This window comes from Malaclemys terrapin, chromosome 4 (assembly GCF_027887155.1).
Source record: "Malaclemys terrapin pileata isolate rMalTer1 chromosome 4, rMalTer1.hap1, whole genome shotgun sequence".
Classification (NCBI taxonomy): Eukaryota; Metazoa; Chordata; order Testudines; family Emydidae; genus Malaclemys; species Malaclemys terrapin.
Genome location: NC_071508.1, coordinates 135,594,169 through 135,614,148, shown reverse-complemented (window position 1 = coordinate 135,614,148; position 19,980 = coordinate 135,594,169). Strand labels below are relative to the sequence as shown.

The 19,980-nt window shown below is 40.1% G+C and overlaps 1 protein-coding gene across 1 annotated transcript in view; it reads left to right on the top strand.

The window, feature by feature from the left end:
• Positions 1-19,980, top strand: part of AKT1 (AKT serine/threonine kinase 1) — a 128,830-nt gene that overhangs the window by 44,139 nt on the left and 64,711 nt on the right. The window contains exons 3-4 of the mRNA XM_054026570.1: positions 3,845-3,973; positions 15,542-15,653. Of these exons, the coding sequence (XP_053882545.1) occupies positions 3,845-3,973; positions 15,542-15,653 (241 nt within the window). The remainder of the gene's footprint in view (positions 1-3,844; positions 3,974-15,541; positions 15,654-19,980) is intronic.

Sequence of the window (19,980 nt, the reverse complement as noted above, 5' to 3'; positions counted from 1 at the left end):
AACTTTAATGACTATAAAGAGTTTTTGGCAGATTGTCACTCATTTGTAGAAGAGAGAAAGGAAGAGTAAAAATCCCTTGCTGGACCCTGCTCAGAGTGTGACTCAGGCTGTCGTGGGAAGCACAAGCAGCAGCTACTTCTTGCCTGACCCTTCCACTCCAGCCCCGTCCTGTGCAAGTGGGAGGGGATTGGCTAGAGTTACTGGCTAGGTGCATAGCTGGGAGTGAGCTGCTCCATGAAACAAGTGAAGTAACTTCCTCCCTCCCCAGAGCAATGGGGGACCACAGGGGAGGAACATTGACAGAATTCATTCTCTGGTCCTCTCGTGGGACATAGCTACATGCTACTCCTCACAAAGGGCAAATTGTAACATCACACTCTTACTCTTAATGAATTTGCAGGGTAAAACTATTGTAATTTTGGCTTTAAGTGAGGGTCAGATTTTGACAGGTCCTGAAGATACTGAAGTTGGTGGGAGTTGAGGGAATTTGGCACCTCAGCAAGACATTGTAAGGTACCAAGTTAAATTAAATCCCTTTAATGATGAACTAGACCCTTTCTCTAGTTCAGGGATTCTCAAACTGGGGGTCGGGACCCCTCAGGGTGGTGAGGTTATGACCTGGGGGGTTATGGGCTGTCAGCCTCCACCCCAAACCCTGCTTTACCTCCAGCATTTATAATAATGTTAAATATGTTTTAAAAAGTGTTTTTAATTTAGAGGGGGGGTCACACTCAGAGGCTTGCTGTGAGAAAGGGGTCACTGCTACAGAAGTTTGAGAACCACTGCTCTACTTCATCATTAAAGGATATATCAAGATTTCTAAGTCTGAAAGCTGACCTACCTTAAAATTATTAGAGGCTTAGTCCTCCACATTTGAAACTTATTTCTTTGTCTGTTTTTATTTTAAATATACCATGTATTGTTGGGAGGCGGTGAGGGTTATTTCGTAGGGTAAGCTGAAGCATTTACCCTTTGTAAGTGGATATTGGTTATTTTGATGCTCATTACCTGTAGCTGCATTTGCTTTAGTAAATGAAGAATGTTTTCAGTGCTGGAGATGGTGCCAGCCTGACAGTCCTAGAGAGCAAGTCACAAAACAGTGGCAGTCCAGACAGGAGCTGGGCGAGTCCTGTCCAGTCCTGATGGTGGCGCTTCTCATGTGAGACCCCTGTCTAAAAGATCTCAGCTGAGACCGCCAGCTCATTCTGCTCAGAGTTCAGAGTAGGTACATAAACAGCCTGATGGTAATGACTCTTGGACACCACTGACCTGGGCTGGATTTGAACTGATGGCTTAGAAGTGAAAGTTTCCATGGCCTATTACTGATTCCCAAGAATTGCCAGTGTTACGTTAAAGTTCAGATTTAAAAAAAAAAAGTATATGTAACACCTTGAATGTAAATGTTAAATCACATCACCTGTGGATAAGTTCCTCTGAAATTCCTAAGGTACCTCTGACTATTTCTGAACCTGTTGCAACTGGGGCAAACATACTAGATCAGGGGTCGGCAACCTTTCAGAGGTGGTGTGCTGAGTCTTCATTTATTCACTCTCATTTAAGATTTTGCGTGCCCGTAATACATTTTAATGTTTTTAGAAGGTCTTATTCTATAAGTCTATAATATATAACTAAACTATTGTTGTATGTAAAGTAAATAAGGTTTTCAAAATGTTTAAGAAGCTTCATTTAAAATTAAATTAAAATGCAGAGCCCCCTAAACCGGTGGCTAGGAACTGGGCAGTGGGAATGCCACTGAAAATCAGCTTGTGTGCCACCTTTAGCACACGTGCCACAGGTTGCATAGATTGTATGCAGGGTCTTTGTTTTTTTCTGTCTGCAATAACAGAAAAATATCAGTGCTAATAGATGTTCTCAGACAGTTCCGATACACAGAGGAGATCATCCCTTAAGTCTTGGGCAGACCCTCTCCTCCACTTACCCTGATTTTTTTTGCTTTAGAATAAAAGGTGAAAAAAGCCATTGTGGCAACCAGCATCAGCCAGCTGTGTGCGTGTCCCCGAGAAATGGGAGAGAAGGTTGGAGACAGAGCAGAGGGAAGAGGTACCACAGCTGGTGTGAGAAGCAGGGGGAGGCTGCACTACAGAAGGAGAGGTGGGAGAGGGAAAGAGGCAAGGCAGCTGTAGGGGAGTTCCTGGGGCAGAGTACACATCATCATGAAAGAAATCACCTGGGGTGGAAAGCAGAACAGCAGGAGAGGTGTGGTGGGGTGGGGGATGGGAAGAGAGCTGAATAAAGGAGCCTTGGTCAATAACCTGTGGTGCCTTTTTTTGTTGTTGTTTTTGTCTATTATTTAATTTGGGAGCAAACCCTTCAGACAACCAGCAAGGATCACCATATCTTGCTACAGTGAACTCTCCTGTGTGGATGTGCACCTGCATGCTTTTTATAATGAAACTGAATGAAATTAGCAAATTGCAAGTGATGAAGAAAGTTTCTTGGAGCAGAGCCCCTGGATTTGTTTAACACCAAGATTGGGGCCTGTAGGCACAATGCAATGCTGAGATTGGGCCCCACTGTGCTAGGTGCTGCAGAAATGTGCTGTCAGTCTAAACAGATAAAGGCAAAAAGTGAGAAGGGAGACAGAGGCAGTGTGAGGGGAGGTGATATGCTTAGGGTGGCCAGGAGCCTGGAAAGTCCGATTGAAAAGGGGACCTGACAGTGTCCGGTCAGGTCTACTGACCAGACACCTAAAGTCCGGTTACTGCGAGTGGGGTATGCAGGGAGACTCCGGTCATCACCCCCGCTCCAGCCTCTACTGAGCTGGGGCTGCCTTCTACCTTCATCGGGTAGCTGCAGCTCCCAGCCCTGACTCTGCAGGCAAGTCCCTCCTGACCTGGGTTGGGAGGAGGTGGGAGGGGAAAAGCAGCGAGCGAGGGGGCGGGGGGAGAGGAGGGAGGAAGTGTGGACGGGGCGGGGCCTCAGTGGAAGGGGCAGGAGTCCCAAGGTTACACAGCAGATCAGTAGTAGATCTGGGAATGGAACCCATGTTTTCTGTATCCCAGTCCAGTGCCCTGTCAAGTAGACCGCTCTGCTTCCCTGGTAAATAATTAGAGATATGATCTTTGTAGTCACTGTTACTTCTGTTGCCAGGAGTTTATGTGTATTGGCTGTATTGTTTGTGTGTAACTATACACTCTCTCTGCAAAACATTTGTATGACCAGTGGCATGGTATGCTGTAGGAATGTTTTTCTTCAGAAAAGAGAGCGAGCACTTTGAAGTACCATTGGAACTTCTGCATATTAAAAGTTAGGTTTTTACCGTTCACATGGCGATCTCTCCTGTGCTTCATTCTTTTAGATGAGTGAGTGATGTTATATAACTTAAGTGGAGAATTGCCTTTTTATGCTCTAAAAATTATTGTTGGTTTGATAAAGCAGTTGACTAATTACTAAATTACCCACCATTGTTTAAAATACTTGCGCTGCAAAATGTAAATGAAAAAAATGTCTCCACGTGTCAGTATGAAAAATGACAATGGCAAAAATAATACGTAGGACATCTGCTCTGATTTTTAAATTTTAAATTGCATTTAAGGCAGATGTTGCAGAATTTGAATGAAATAGCTATATTTCCCCCATCTATGCCTATTTACTTTCTATGAAGTCCCATTTTTATGGTTAAATCCACTGTCAATATCTGAATTGATGCCTATATTTTTCTGTTGTTTGCAGCAGAACAAATGATGAATTAAAATGCCTTCTGTATTAAGAGGATGAACAGTATCAATATTTTAAAGAAGTTCTCATTGGAATTCTGGAACATGAGGAGTTAGGATGGAATATATGGAATATTTTACTGTCTTTTCTGCTCTGTTTTTTCCAGGAGAATACATAAAGACATGGAGGCCAAGGTATTTTCTGTTGAAGAACGATGGCACGTTCATTGGCTACAAAGAGCGGCCGCAGGATGTTGACCAACGGGAATCCCCTTTAAATAATTTCTCCGTAGCTCGTAAGCATTTTCACAGGCACTCTCATTCTTGCTGTATGGGTTTTACGGAATTATTGTAAGCATAGCCTTTATACACAATATCTTTCATGTTAAATCAAAATCAGCTCAAGACAAATGTTCTATGAAAACATAAAAAGTTTTCATTTTATGCAATATTAGATTTTGCAGTGTTAATCTGATTTGTAGCTTTGAAGTACAAATGATTAATGCAAAGGTGTGATTGCATTTACTTTATGTAATTCACTGTTATTTTTCAGTCTCTTTTCTATTTGAAATTACTAATTGTTGTTTATAGTTACAATACAAAATACTCTTTTACTATTTTTACCTTTACTCTTCTTATATTTTGTACAGTAGGAAAAATAGCAAACTTTTAAGCCCTGATTCAGCAAGGTACTTAAACATTACTAATCCTGTTCAATAGTATAAGATTAAGATTGTTGCAGAATCGGGGCTTTCAACCGTAAGCTACATGTTTGCAGTTTGGATATGGTCCTAAGTGTGTTGAAATCAATGGGAGTCTTTCCATTTACTTCAACGGGCATGGGATCAGGCCCTGAAATTGATGGAACATGTTCAATTTTTTTTTTTTTTTTTTTTAAATCAAAATTGTGTGTCAGGGCACCAAGAGAATTTCTGTGCTCAGGGAATAATAGAAATTGGTGCTCTTCCTACTGCTGCCACACATAAGAACCCCCAATTATGCCTCTGATACTGCACTCAAGCACCCCAGCAAGGGTGTGGCAGAAGAAACTGAATAGAATTCCCTTCTCCTGGAGATCCTTTACCGTGTTCGTAGAAATATAGGGCTGGAAAGGCAGCATGAGAAGTCACCAAGTCCAGCCCTCTGTGCCGTGGCAGGGACAAGTAAACCTAGACTGTCTCTGACAGGTGTTTATCCAACCTGTTCTTAAAAATCTCCTATGGTAGGGATTCCACAACCTCCCTTAGAAGCCTATTCCAGAGCTTAACTACCCTTGTAGGTAGAAAGTTTTTCCTAATATCTAACCTAAATCTCCCTTACTGCAGATTAAACCCATTACTTTTTGCACATCTTCAGTGGACAAGGAGAACAATTGATCACCATCCTCATTATAAAAGCCCTGAAGATATTTGAAGACTGTTATCAGGTCCCCTCACCCGCAGCCTTCTTTTCTGAAACCTAAACACCCAGGATTTTTTAACCTTTCCTCGGGTCAGGTTTGCTAAACCTTTTTATCATTTTTGTTGCTTTCTTCTAGACTCTCTCCGATTTGTCCACATCTTTCCTAAGGTGTGGCCCCCAGAATTGGACACAGCACTCCAACTGATGCCTCACCAGTGCCAAGTAGAGCTGGACAATTATCACCTTGGTCTTATATGCAACACTCCTGTTAATATACCCCAGAATTTTGGCCTTTTTTCACAGCTGCATCACATTAATGTATCTCATTCAGTTTGTGATGCACCATAATCCCCAGATGTTTCCGCAGTACTGCCATCGATCTTGTTATTCCCCATTTTGTAGTTGTGCATTTGATTTTTCCTTCCTAAGTGAGGTACTTTGCACTTATTGAGTTTCATCCTGTTAAATTCAAACCAATTCTCCACTTTATCAAGATTGTTTTGAATTCTAATCCTGCCCTCCAAAGTGGGTGCAACCCCTCCCAGCGAGGTGTCATCTGCAGATTTTATAAGCATACGCTCAACTCCATTATCCAAGTCATTTAATGAAAATGTTGAATAATACTGGACCCATGACTGACCCCTGTGGAACCCTACTAGAGTCACTCTCCCAGTTTGACAGTGACCCACTGGTAACTACTCTCTGAGGACTGTCTTTCAACTAGGTGTGCGCCCACCTTATAGTAATTTCATTTAGACCACATTTCCCTAGTTTCCCTGTCAAAGAAGGAAATTAGGGTGGTTTGGCAGGATTTGTTCTAGACAAAGCCATGCTGGCTATTCCTTATCCTGCTCCTATTCCTGTTATCCTCCAGGTGCTTAACAATTGGTTCTTTACTAATTTGTTTCAGTATCTTTCCCAGTATCAAAGTTAGTCTGACTGGTCTATAATTCTCTGAGTCCTCCTTATTGCCCTTTTTAAATATAGGTACTATGTTTGCCCTTCTCCAGTCATGTGGGACCTGACCTGTCCTCCAGGAGTTCTCAAAGATAATAGCTAATGGTTTTGAGATTGCTACAGCTAGTTCCTTAAGTGCCCGATGATGAATTTCATCAGGCCCTGCCAACTTGAATACATCTAACTTATTTAAATATTCTTTAACCTGTTCTTCCCCTGTTTTGGCTTCCGTTCCATCTTATTGTCTGCTATTCTTTCTCAATGCCTATCTTCCTCATGCCGATATGCAGTCCGCCCTTCATTTTACCTCACTCCCCACAGCTTTACAAATGGAATCATGCAGCATTTGTTATAAACAGTGCTCCATTGAGCGTCCCTGCCTGGTAGGCTGGGTAGTGAAGTTCTGCCTGAGGAGCAGCAGTGGGCATTGAGGGGGGAGCTTGCACATCTAGAAGGAGATAGATGCCTTTTAAAGATTAGGTACAAAAATTAATTTCCAATCAGATTTCCTCTAGGGCCTCCTGAGGCCTATTAAAACACAAGAAGGTCTCGGGAATTATTGCTCTGTGCCATCCATTCGCATGGCAGCCCTGGTACCCATGTGCCCAACAGGTGTCTGGATACTTATTTTATTATATTTTAAGGTACGATGAGGCTGGGAATAAAAAACAAGCATGTTATCACAAGTTGCATCAGTCCAGAATGACAGGAGAGTGCGTTAGGAGGCCTTTTGTCTTGCTAAACCAGTCCCACGAGAGATTTTATTGGTATTTTCACCTCAGCAATGACAGAGCCTATAATGCTTCGCTCTTTATGCTGATTTCTCCTTACAGGTCAGCAAAGTAAAGAAAGCAGCAGAAAGCCATTAAATCCTAGGCTTTGTCTACACTGGCAGTTGAACTTCTGTTGTTCAGAGATGGTAAAAACACCCCCCCCCCCCGCCCCCCAAGACAAAAGTTTTGCCAACGAAAAGCACCGGTTTGAACAGCGCTTTGTCAGCAGAAGCTACTGCCATTCACTGGGGGTGGAAGTTTTTTGTCAGTGGGAGAGCTCTCTCCTGCCGACAACCAGCAGCTACACTGCGTGTCTTTTAGCGGCACGGCTGTAATGGCACAGCCGTTCACTAAAAGGTGCGTAGTGTAGACAAAGCCCTAGACAGTCTTTTCAAGCACTTGATATGTACCCAGAAAATGTTGACACCTTCAGCACTGGAATGGGTTACCTGGGGAGGTGGTGGAATCTCCTTCCTTAGAGGTTTTTAAGGTCAGGCTTGACAAAGCCCTGGCTGGGATGATTTAGTTGGGAATTGGTCCTGCTTTTGAGCAGGGGGTTGGACTAGATGATCTCCTGAGGTTTCTTCCAACCCTGATATTCTAAGTTGCTGCTAACCGTATTTTTATGGTAATTATTTAGGAAGGGTCAGTGCTAAGGTCTGAAAATGGTGAGCGTTGCCTTCTTTCTTCTGCTCTTCTTCCATAACACATTCAGAAGGGGTTAACTTATTCCTTAGTTGAGAGTTCTGAGGATTTTTGGCAGATCAAGCCTGTTGGTCTAGGCATGTATAACAAGTTCGTTGTCATGGTATCAGAGCATCTTCCAGACAGATACAGGTCCCCCTGTAGACCACGTCCAAGAGGATCCCAAAACTGCAAACTATTTTGATGATCAACGGGCAGAGTTCTTTGCTTGAGGCAGTGACTGTAGTTGAACTAGTTGTTGAAACTACCATGAACACATCACAACTGTCTTACTCTCTTTGTTGGCTTCAAATCAAGTTCATGGGCATGGTCCTTGTATTCATAGCGCTCCATGGCCTGGACCCAGGATACCTAAAAGACCATCTAAAGCTCTGGGACAAAGACTATGGTTGACAACTACGCTTTTTTGGCCCAGTGGAACTCTTATTATTGAGAGTAAAGGTCGTCCGTGTGGGAGACCGAAATCTCACCCCTTTCCGCTCCAAGTACAAGGCACACTTCTTTGATCTTGCTTTCTCTCATACAAACACATAGCATCAGGCATATTTATTTTGTAAAAAAAAACCCTACCAAAATAAAACACATGTCCGCACATGTTTCTCCTTCCGGGGAGAGAGTGAGAGAACAAACACGTGACCAGTGTGTAGTCACATTGCTTAATGCACTACAGGAAGGCTTTCAGATACTACAATGATGAGCATGGTATAAACAGCTATATAGACTAGAATATCTCTTCCATCTTGCTCAGATTTATCTTTGTTCAACTACTTGTCATTGAGGCACTGGACTCTGGCACTTCAAATAGAACTGGGAATCACCTGCATACTGTTGGCATTTGAGACCCAGTTATGTTACAGTCTTGTCTCTCTGAGGCTGCTCACACCTCTCTCTCCCCCCAAATCTGATCGTCCACTTTCATTTGTCTTGGATTGGAGTCTGGTAGTCTGTGAAGCATGCTTGTAGTTGGGTAAAGGGACTGCCAAAATGTATAAAGTTAACTCAGGCTTCCTTTGCAAGTATCAGATGAAGAACACGGCCCAAAATACAATTTTCACTCTGTCAGTGGGATACACACAGCTAGCAGTGGCTCAGGGAAGGTTAATAATAGCAAAAGTGGGAACAGGCTTGCCCCAGAGTGTTACATACAAACTTTTCAATTTATTTTCAGTAATTTTACAACTCCAAATGTTTGCTATTTAGTGAAATTCAACAAGGTGGCTATTTCTCTGTCAAAAACTTGTGAAATTGCAGATTTTTCGTGGCAAAACTACTCTTGCTAAAAATTACACTCTGCTGCTGCCGGAAATCTTCATGTTTTCCCTTAGAAAACAGCTCAGTTTTCACTCAAACTGGTTTAATCTTCAAGAAGAAAAGGTTTTAAATGAAAATAGGGCCATTTTCATATTTGTAATGAAATGCAAAAACTCAAATATTGAGTGTTTCAGCTTTGTTGTGACTAAGTCGCACCTCCTGCTACACATGTGAGAACAACACACTGAAGGAAGGTGGCAGATGGTATCAGAGAAGAGTTTGATTCCCCCCCCCCCCCCCCGAGGAAGAATAAATAAGACGGTGGGTCCGAAACTAACCACATTTCTGCACAGTAGGTGCAGAAATATAAGTTGCATCTACAGTTTTGCAATCTGCAAGTCCCTCACTACCCTAGGATCAATTCTAGACTCTCATGCTTCAGATGGAATGGGCTTTGATCCTATCACTATCTATGAAAACTTGTCTGAAAAGCCGCTTCTGTAAAATCAGTCTTATCTTTATTTAAAAAAGGAAAAAAGAAAAATCCTGCGTTTCCTTTGCCTACTTTACGTTTTGAAATGTCCATTCATCTGTTTGTGTAGTTCAAGGATACGGTTTGGAAATTTTCTCCCATAAAATACTTGTTGGTGATTTCAATTTATTCCATCAAAACTAATGCCTAATCCTTCTGAGTATGCAACCCCAATAGATTTGCAGGATTGGATCTCTGCTTTTATTGGTAATTTATTTTGTTTTTCCTTCACTACCAAGAGAGGTGAGATAAGAGACCTTATAGCAAATAAGTGTTCATGCAGAACTTTTCTGAAATAATGTAAAACATTCCAGAGATCATGCAGGCAAATAACAAATAAGTTCTATTGCTATAAACAGCTTAGGTTAGTGGAATTCGTATTGATGGTAATCTCTGATTATCACGCACATCTCCATATTAGATTATAACCCTCCTTTAAATTATGCATCTGAAAGAGGTAATGTATAGAAAAAATTAACATGAAAATAGAGACCCTACTACAAGGAACAGATTATTTTTCCTGTCATCAAAATGTGGGTGGACTATATTCAGTATGAGATTTTGTTGCATTGGGTATATGACAACTGCAGTCGTCCGACTAAACTAGTAGTAGTTTTATGGGCAGGACTGTGCATCTGTGGCCAAGAATTATCAGTGTTCTGGACCTTTTGCACAAGATGATCAGATTCCAGTAGATAACTTGACATTATCAGCAATCTCCAGGTCCAATGAATTTAAATACCTTGCTGACTCTGGGCGTAAGGTGGTATTCAGAACTCTATTCTCACTTGCACCTTGCTATCATATGGTTAGGTCTATCTAGTAGCACAGAAAGAAGGCTTGGTATGAGACATAACATTCCTTATTTGCCTTTTCAAACCATCTCTTCTTCACCAGACTGCTCTTCTTACTGTCTGTCCTTTTCAGTTTTTTCTTTTTCATTAAAAAAAAAAAATAGTGGGGAGCGAAGGATTCTTCCTTGACATTATTGGTTTAAAACGTGATGTCATTAAATAGGGAGCAGAGTTTGACACCTTCATCACAAATAATCTGGCTTTTAGCTTAAGTGCTAGGGAAGCAAATATTGTGACATTTTAGAAAGTCACTAGGATAATACTAAGTGTCTTTCAAATACAAAATGGTAATTTGCATTTGAATGCCTTGGTGTCTGTTCCTGTTAGAAACAATTTCTCTGTCCTACTTATTTTAAGACCAAACGCCAAGAAAGAATCAAGAGGTTCTTGAGAATAGTTTACATCATTTTTTTTTAAACAGGCTGCAGTTTATAGTACAGACTTTGTTGCAAATGGGGAATAGTGGTATTGGTCCATTTGACAGGACTGACTGATCCTCAGCTGATATTGGAGGTGTGAGGTTTTTTTTCCATAGCAGAACATACTACGTATGATTGAGATCACATTTTTATCATTGGGCCAGTAATAACTTTTTATTTATGCAGTGGTATAGGTGTGCATGGTGCTGTACAGACACACAAAAAATGGCAACCTATTCTGAGTAGTTTGTAAAGTACCACAAATAGCACTGTGTCCGATTTAAAGATTTTTTTTTTTTTTTTTTAAAGAGGTATTTCCTGGGTTCATTGATAAAATAAAGTCCCGGAGACTCAGCTATGTCTGGAGGAAATTGGGTAGTAACCGGATTTATTTTTTTAAAAATCCGTATGGTACAGTACTTTAGTGTAATGCAAGTTAAAAATAAAGATTTCTGCATTTTGTGATATGTGCTGTTATGATTGAGCAGGGTAATTAGACAGCATATTGTTCACCAAACAAAACACTTCTGTGTGACATACTTGAATTATAGTGGTTATTAACTGACAAATCTCTATTATTCATCTTGCTGCACGCTTTAAAGATTGCTGGATCAGCAAGCTTAACAAATATCAATGGACAGTGCTGATTTAGACGAAATGTGTTGATATTTAATTGGTCTCGTTCTCTATTGAAAAGCGTAGCATAGTTTGTTACGCTGAAGTTAAGTAGTTAATTTTTGTTTTTATGGTGACTTACAGAAATATTTACCTTACCTATGAATAGATATTTTCAGCTAGTATCAAGTAGTCTAGCAAGCAGGTCCATGACAAGGACGTTGACTAAATACTTGTAAATTTTTTTTTATTTAATAGTCTTTTAAAAATAATATTGAGCTTCAGGATAAACATAGCAGACAACTCATAATTTTTAATCTCATTAGCTATAGACGTATTATTATTTGTTTGTATTATACAGTAGTATTTAGAGGCTTCAGCAAAGATCAGTGCTTCATTGTGTTCAAACACATAGTCCCTGCTCAAAGAGAACACAGTCTAACTAGACAAGACAGACTAAAAATAGGAGGGGAAACAGGCAAAGAGAGGTAAAGTGACTTTGTCCAAGGTCACACCACAGGTCAGTTGCAGAGCTGGAGGTAGAACTCAGTCCACAGTCCTATCCACTGGACCACGCTAACTCTTATCATAGTATACAGTGTAAACTACAGTTCCTTAAAAGATGGTGGTAGCTACAGGAACACATGCAGTAGAGGTGGGTGCAGCATAATAAAAGCATAACTGCATCTGTTTGTGGTGGTCCTTTAATGTTCGTTTTTCTAGGGAATGAGGAAGTGCTATTTATCACATGAAAACCTTTCCATGACTCATTAATAAACTTTCTCTTTTCTTATTGCAGTTCTTTAGTAGGACACAGTATAACCTCAGCATGCTATTAAAGAAAAAATAGATTTTCTTGTGATTAAAAAATGCAAAATGACTTGTTGAAAAGCTTATAATTTCAGCAGCAAATGAGGCATGAAATATATTGCCAGAAATACAGAACCCAAATACACTGGCTGTAAATATTTTATTTTACAGACAATGTGGTAATTAAAGGCTTGAATTTAAAAAGGGGCACTCTAAGTTTTCACAATAATAAAATTTGTCTAACAATGCTAGAGTGTATACTCTTAAGAACAGAATGTATCCAGAATGACAGTACACATTTCTAAATTGTATCTTACTAAAGGTGGAACCTGGTAGAAACTTTAGTAGTAAGTAGAGATGTCGTCTTGACTTTTTTATAGGACTTTTTGTTTACTCTGAAGTTTATTTTATTTTAGAACTTTAAGACCAAATAATAGTGAGGCAGTGCTTTCAGAAAGCGCAGAGCTAGAGACTCGATACTGGAACAAGAACAGCTACATTCAAAAACTCTTCCCTTTTTTTTTCTTCTTCTTTGGTCCTTTTTGTTTTTATTTGTGTAATAGAGGTTTCCATTAGAAGGAGGAACTCTATTATAATTAGAGTTCTGCTGAATGCAATTCAGAAAACAAGGTACAAAAAAGTCTTAAAATAGCCTGAAAATTGCTACTTAACTGAACTTATTTGAGTTTGTTCAGCTTACAGCAGCCATTCTGCTATTAATGAGGATAAATGTCAGCCCCAAATTTGAAGGATCTTAAAGCTGTCTGTCATAGAACATAAGAACGGCCGTACCGGGTCAGACCAAAGGTCCATCTAGCCCAGTATCCTGTCTACCAACAGTGGCCAATGCCAGGTGCCCCAGAGGGAGTGGACCTAACAGGCAATGATCAAATGATCTCTCCCCTGCCATCCAGCTCCATTCTCTGACAAACAGAGGCTAGGGACACCATTCCTTACCCATCCTGGCTAATAGCCATTAATGGACTTAACCACCATGAATTTATCCAGTTCTCTTTTAAACGCTGTTATTTATTTTATAGTCCTAGCCTTTACAACCTCCTCAGGTAAGGCGTTCCACAAGTTGACTGTGCACTGCGTGAAGAAGAACTTCCTTGTATTTGTTTTAAACCTGCTGCCTATTGATTTCATTTGGTGACCCCTAGTTCTTGTATTATGGGAATAAGTAAATAACTTTTCCTTATCCACTTTCTCCACATCACTCATGATTTTATATACCTCTATCATATCCCCCCTTAGTCTCCTCTTTTCCAAACTGAAGAATCCTAGCCTCTTTAATCTCTCCTCATGTGGGACCCGTTCCAAACCCCTAATCATTTTAGTTTCCCTTTTCTGAACTTTTTCTAGTGCCAGTATATCTTTTTTAGATGAGGAGACCACATCTGTACGCAGTATTCGAGATGTGGGCATACCATCAATTTATATAAGGGCAATAATATATTCTCAGTCTTATTCTCTATCCCCTTTTTAATGATCCCTAACATCCGGTTTGCTTTTTTGACCACCTCTGCACACTGCGTGGACATCTTCAGAAAACTATCCACGATGACTCCAAGATCTTTTTCCGGTCTTGTTTTAGCTAAATTAGCCCCCATCATATTGTATGTATAGTTGGGGTTATTTTTTCCAATGTGCATTACTTTACATTTATCCACATTAAATTTCATTTGCCATTTTGTTGCCCAATCACTTAGTTTTGTGAGATCTTTTTGAAGTTCGTCACAGTCTGCTTTGGCCTTAACTATTTTGAGCAGTTTAGTATCATCTGCAAACTTTGCCACCTCACTGTTTACCTGTTTCTCCAGTTGAATAGGATCGGTCCGAGGACTGACCCTTGGGGAACACCACTAGTTACCCCTCTCCATTCTGAGAATTTACCATTAATTCCTACCCTTTGTTCCCGTTCTTTTAACTAGTTCTCAATCCATGAAAGGACCTTCCCTTTTATACTGTGACAGCTTAATTTACATAAGAGCCTTTGGTGAGGGACCTTGTCAAAGGCTTTTTGGAAATATAAGTACACTATGTCCACTGGATCCCCCCTGTCCACATGTTTGTTGACCCCTTCAAAGAACTCTAATAGATTAGTAAGACATGATTTCCCTTTACAGAAACCATGTTGACTATTGCTCAACAGTTTGTTTTTCTATGTGTCTGACAATTTTATTCTTAACTATTGTTTCGACTAATTTGCCTGGTACCGACGTTGGACTTACTGGTCTGTAATTGCCGGGATCACCTCTAGAGCCCTTTTTAAATATTGGTGTTACATTAGCTATTTTCCAGTCATTGGGTACAGAAGCTGGTTTAAAGGACAGGTTACAAACCTTAGTTAATAGTTCCGCAACTTCACATTTGAGTTCTTTCAGAACTCTTGGGTGAATGCCATCTGGTCCTGGTGACTTGTTAATGTTAAGTTTATCAATTAATTCCAAAACCTCCTCTAGTGACCCTTCAATCTGTGAGAGTTCCTCAGATTTGTCACCTACAAAGGACGGCTCAGGTTTGGGAGTCTCCCTAACATCCTCAGCCGTGAAGACTGAGGCAAAGAATCCATTTAGTTTCTCCGCAATGACTTTATCGTCTTTAAGTGCTCCTTTTGTATCTCGATCATCAAGGGGCCCCACTAGTTGTTTAGCAGGTTTCCTGCTTCTGATGTACTTAAAAAACATTTTGTTATTACCTTTGGAGGTCCCATGAGGAATGGCCATAAAATACTAAATGTGGCTTGGAAAGAAAGAAAAAAAGGACCACTTCAATCCTAAGAGATGCAGAAATAATTTTGTGAAGAAAGTGCTGTGTGTGAATGATGGTATAAGGAGTCCACTTTATGGTTTCTGGATGTTATGAAATGATCCGTACTTCTGTGGAATTGTTAGTTTAGATTGTGTTGCAGTATCTGCAGGGGTGAAAGCTGTCACCAGAGTTAACATGGGTGTCTGCACATCCATTGTCTGAGTGTTTTTTTTAAGCTAAGAAGGTCCTTTTCGGAATGCCCCTCTGTGATCTGCCCTTTATAATAAGGTAATGAGGACTGGAGGTACTTTCCTCCAGAGACTTTTGTTGATCTTTCTGTTAGCCACACGGGTCTTTGTAGAAGAAGCACTGCAAACCCACTCTGCTAACTTCTTCAAAGTCCTGTGTGACTGAAGTTGATGAGGGCTTTGCCATTAACCTCAGTGGATGCCATAATCAGACCCATTGTGAACTGCCCCTGTCATGTGCTCTGCTCCTGACGATCAGGGGAATGTGGGACCTGAGTTTGGATCTCTTTAGTGGCATTACACTGTACGGCTGGTCAGCTCTGAAGGCTTTCTAAATAGAACTAGATTCAAACAAAGCTTAAATGACTATCTACTGAGCTATTTATTGGTTTCATCAGCATAGCAAACTGTCTTATGTCTCCTAAAGAAGTACTTAGAGATTTCTGTGGCTGATTAATTGCAACAGTTTGCTAGATAAGAATAAAGACAAATGATTATTTAAACCTGCTTATGTACCATGACTTTTTCTTCCTTGATTGTGGTAGAATGCCAGCTGATGAAGACAGAACGACCTAAACCAAACACATTCATCATTAGATGCCTCCAGTGGACTACAGTAATTGAAAGAACATTTCATGTGGAGACTCCAGAGGAGCGGTATGTTTCATTCATATTTAATACATAAACTACTTGCAAAAGCAGATGTGAATGTTCAGCGCTATTAGTGCAGTTCTTGCAAAAGCTCGGATTTCTCAGGTGACATAGGTCTAGACTCTAATAGGTTTACGTTTTCAAAAGCACAAATGCTAATGGACGTCACAATTTTGGGGTGGTCCAACCCGAGAGGCCTTCGGCTTGATTTTTCAGAGGGTGGGTGCTCAGCATTTTCTGAAAACCAGGCCCCATACTAGTTGTTGATTTCCAGGCTCTCATCACATAAGAAATAAAGGTTCTCCCACCTTGAGATTACTGGAGAGAGGTCAGCACAAAGCAAAACAAAGACCCCAGCAGAGTTGAGCGGTCTCAGCCTACTGACCCTTTTTGAGGACACCTTTCTGAGGAACAAGTTAATTGTATTGCTGCCACCTGCTAATGGGTTATGTAAATAAGATGATAAAAGTGATGACAGAGAAGTACTATGCTGCTGCAGGAGACTTGTATTTCAGCTGTTGAAGGAAACAGAGCTAAAGAATGTATCCTGTACTCTGACTTGTGGAGAATTGATCTCTTACCTCCTGAGAACAGAATCCCAGCGTAGCTATTTACAGCAACTGGCTGTTTAAATATTTAAATTGCAGTTCAGCTGTTGAATTTAGATTATTCTGGTATCATTGTGGGGTATTTAAAATCCCAGTCCTCCCTATGTATGACACAGGCACAATATTTGTCTGTAAGCTCCGCACATTTTTACCTGGTTCTCTTCGCTTATTTTCTACTTAGTCTTTCATTCGTTGATTCGAGTTGGTGTCATATTTGTAGCTTATGGTTCTGTTATGATGACATGGGGAGGATGAAAACAAACTTAAGCAAAGAAAAGTAAATTAGGTGTTTTCTTCTATTGCTTTGTAGCAAATGGCCCCCAAAGTGACCGAGACACCTTCATTTCAGGGAGATTGCATTTCAGTCTTATTTTTGTCCCTCCCAACCAATTAGGCTGCATCTAGGGTAGATAAAAATCGGATTTTTTTAATTTAAATTGGATTTTTTTGATAGATTTTTTTTTCCTCAAAAAGCATTTTATCTAAAGATAGATACATTATAGCTCAAAGATATCTCATAATGGAATAGGGATTATAAATTCTAATTCTGTAGTATTAGACAATATATTCATGTAATGTTTAAGAAAAGTTTTGTAAATGAGTTCCAATGGTTCATGGATTAGGGACCCAATCTTATAGGGTTCCAGGGGCTTCTGTATAGATTATTTAGGTTAATCTTTCTATCTACCCAATGGGACTCAGTGCTCAGTCTAGAAGATACCATCAGAGATGCTTAGTTTTGCAGTTCTCAAACTGTGGATTTGTGTCTCCAGAGGTAACATGCTTGTTAACAGCAAAAATGTTTTTAAATAAATAATATATAGAGGTGAGAAATAACAGACATCAACTATATTGTCCCTCTGCAAATTTGTGTAGACAGAGTCAATCCCTTACCTCAATCTAAAAGTGCAAAGTTTCCAAAAGTTCAATGAGTAGAAGATTGTTGGGGGCTGAATAGATCTGGACAAGGAGAAGAAGTCTGGAGATAAATGTGAGAAGTGAGGGACATATGCTTGTTTTGTTAAAATATTATATGTTTGCTGTTGAAGAAAAAAATCCAGAATACTTAACGTTGTTTTAGTTAAATAAAACAATTTAAATGTCTGTCTTCTGATGTTCTCCTCCTAATACAGCATGACAAGAAAATCCTCCAAATATTAATGATTAACCTGTTGAATTGGAGATCGTTCGCCTCCCAATGACTTCATAAATATCTGCTTCAATTACCTTTGGTAAATGAAATAACCAAACAATCATTCATTTTCTGATATAGCTGTAAAACTAATCTGAAAAGTTTTCAAAATAAATCAAATAAAATGTATAGTGTGTACCTTCTAAAAATGAAACCTACATCTATCTCTGAGTTGTGAAGAATATGTATTAAGGTTATAACAACCAACAAGAATGCACTTTTATGTAGAAAACCATGATTAAATCGAGTCTTCCTGACAAGTGATTTAAATCAATTTGACTTAAATCAAATCCACCCTGGCTGCATCACAGCCTGGGACTGCTCATACTAGTCATCTCTGCAACATACGTTTGGGAGATAGTCTACACTTGCATTGGCGTGTATTATACACTCACTGCACGCCCAGCTAGCATGGGTATCAATAGCAGTGTAGACGGCTTAGGTGAATAGAGTAGAGTGCCCTACACTCCTGAACCCAAGGTGTATATTGCATGGTACTCTGCATGCCCAAACAGTGCTTCCCATCAACACTGCCATTTTTAGCTGTGTAGCATTCTGCTGTTGGAGCCTTTTCCTGCTGCAGTGCCTGGGGAAAGGCTCCGTCAGCAGGGATCTGCTGGAACCTTTCCCCACTCCCAGAGCCTTTCGCTGCCTCATGTAACTATACACTGCAGTGAGTGTGGACACAGCCTGCCTTTCACTGTGGCTTCTAGCTACACGTAGCCTACATGCCTCCGCCAGTGTAGACAGGATCTCAGGGTGAAATCCTGGCCCCAGTGAAGTCAATGGCATTTCACCCACAATCAATAAAAGAGAGCTAAAATTAGACTTAAAAGGAGATGTAGCTTGAACATCCTTTTATCCTTTAAACCCAAAAGCTGCTTTTAAGAGGGAAATGGAGAAATGTGAACACAAATGGAGGAAGGATGTTTTCTTTGTAATGGTTATTTTTAATGTTTAGAGGTGGGGCATAAAGACAGGCATTCCTGATGTTGAAGAAAAATCTGTGCCTTTGTTCAGAAACTGTTATTCCGTGTGCAAATGTGACCTGCTTTCCCACCTCTTGGCATCTCAAGGGCCTCACCTCAAGACTTCAGTGTCTGAGGAGCTTCTGAGAAAGGGTTGATCGTGCAAGTTAAGGTTGCCTGGACAAAATCCACAGGTTTTGCTAACTTCACTCCACATCTCTTTGAGGACAGGCAGATATTCTCCAGACAGAGAATACTAAATTGGACATAATTTGCCTAAAGAAACTAGATAGGACAACTGTATTATTCAGACAGTGAAAAATTCAAGGTACTGCAGGGCGAGAGTGAGGGGTGTACAAGGTATTGCCAGTGTAGCTGCTATAGTTTTAATTAGAATTTTATGCCAGATACTCTGTCTTGCCTGGACCTTGTATTTGTTTTTTCCTATTTTACTTTTCAAATTGAAGTTCAGCTGTTTTGAAAGATGTACTTCTAAAGCTAATTTTTTCAATGGCCCTTCAAAAATGCACCTAGGAAACATATCTCCCCAAATTCTGTGTGTCTGCCTGTAAACTACTTACTGTAGTGTGTTCACTCTAGTGCATATTTGCAGGTGCAGTTGTGGAGGCGTATTTGAAAAATGTGACCCTTGGTATGTTACGATGAAGTGGACACAGCAGTATCTGCGTTTTAAATATTTTTAACACTTGCTTCTTATTAGGAAGATCTTTTGAAGAAATATCAATGTAATAATGGGAGCCTGTGGTGCAGAGTCACTCCAGAATTTTAGAATTAAATGCATTAATTACTTTTCCCTGTCTAGCTGTAGGGTGGGATTTTCCAAAGTGTTCAGCATTGGTCTCTCTCTGCTCCAATTGTGGTTACTGGGAGTCTTTTTACCTGTGACTAAGTGGGAGCAGAGTTAGGCCAATGCCAAATACTTTTAAAAATCTTTTGTAAATTGGATATTCCATGCAGTATTTATTATTATGTTAATCACAGAACATTTCACATGTAGCTGTTTCAATATTGACTAAATAGGTTACTAAAATGTGGGTGTTGATGTTAATTGGTGAAGCAGTTTCATTCAGCAAAGATTTCTGAAATTCATCAGCTTTTCAGTGGTGTTTCCTTTGGCTTCATTCTGTTCTTTGTCAGGAATTGTGCTGTAAATACATCTAGAAAATGAAGTCTATGGAAACAGTTTAAAAGGAAGCATGTTCCTGTTTTCAGCTCTATCCTGGCTTCAGTCAGTGAATACTGCTTAACAAGTGCAAATTTTATTTTAAGGACAAAGAAGTGGGCCTGTCCAATAGGTTTGCAGGGCTTTTCACAGCCATTTAGAATATCTAACTTCCATTTTTTGGCTCTTGTCCATTGGTATCAAGAGTTTGGGTGTATTAGGGACATAGCGAGCTCATCTCCTAAGGGCTTGTCTGCAGGCCAGGGTGTGTTAATTAACCTCTTCTAATCATGACCTTTTTCCTAGTGTGTATATATTGCAACACCTTTTAACTTGACAGAGCAGGTCAAGGTGAAGGATAGGCTTTTTACCTGAGTACACC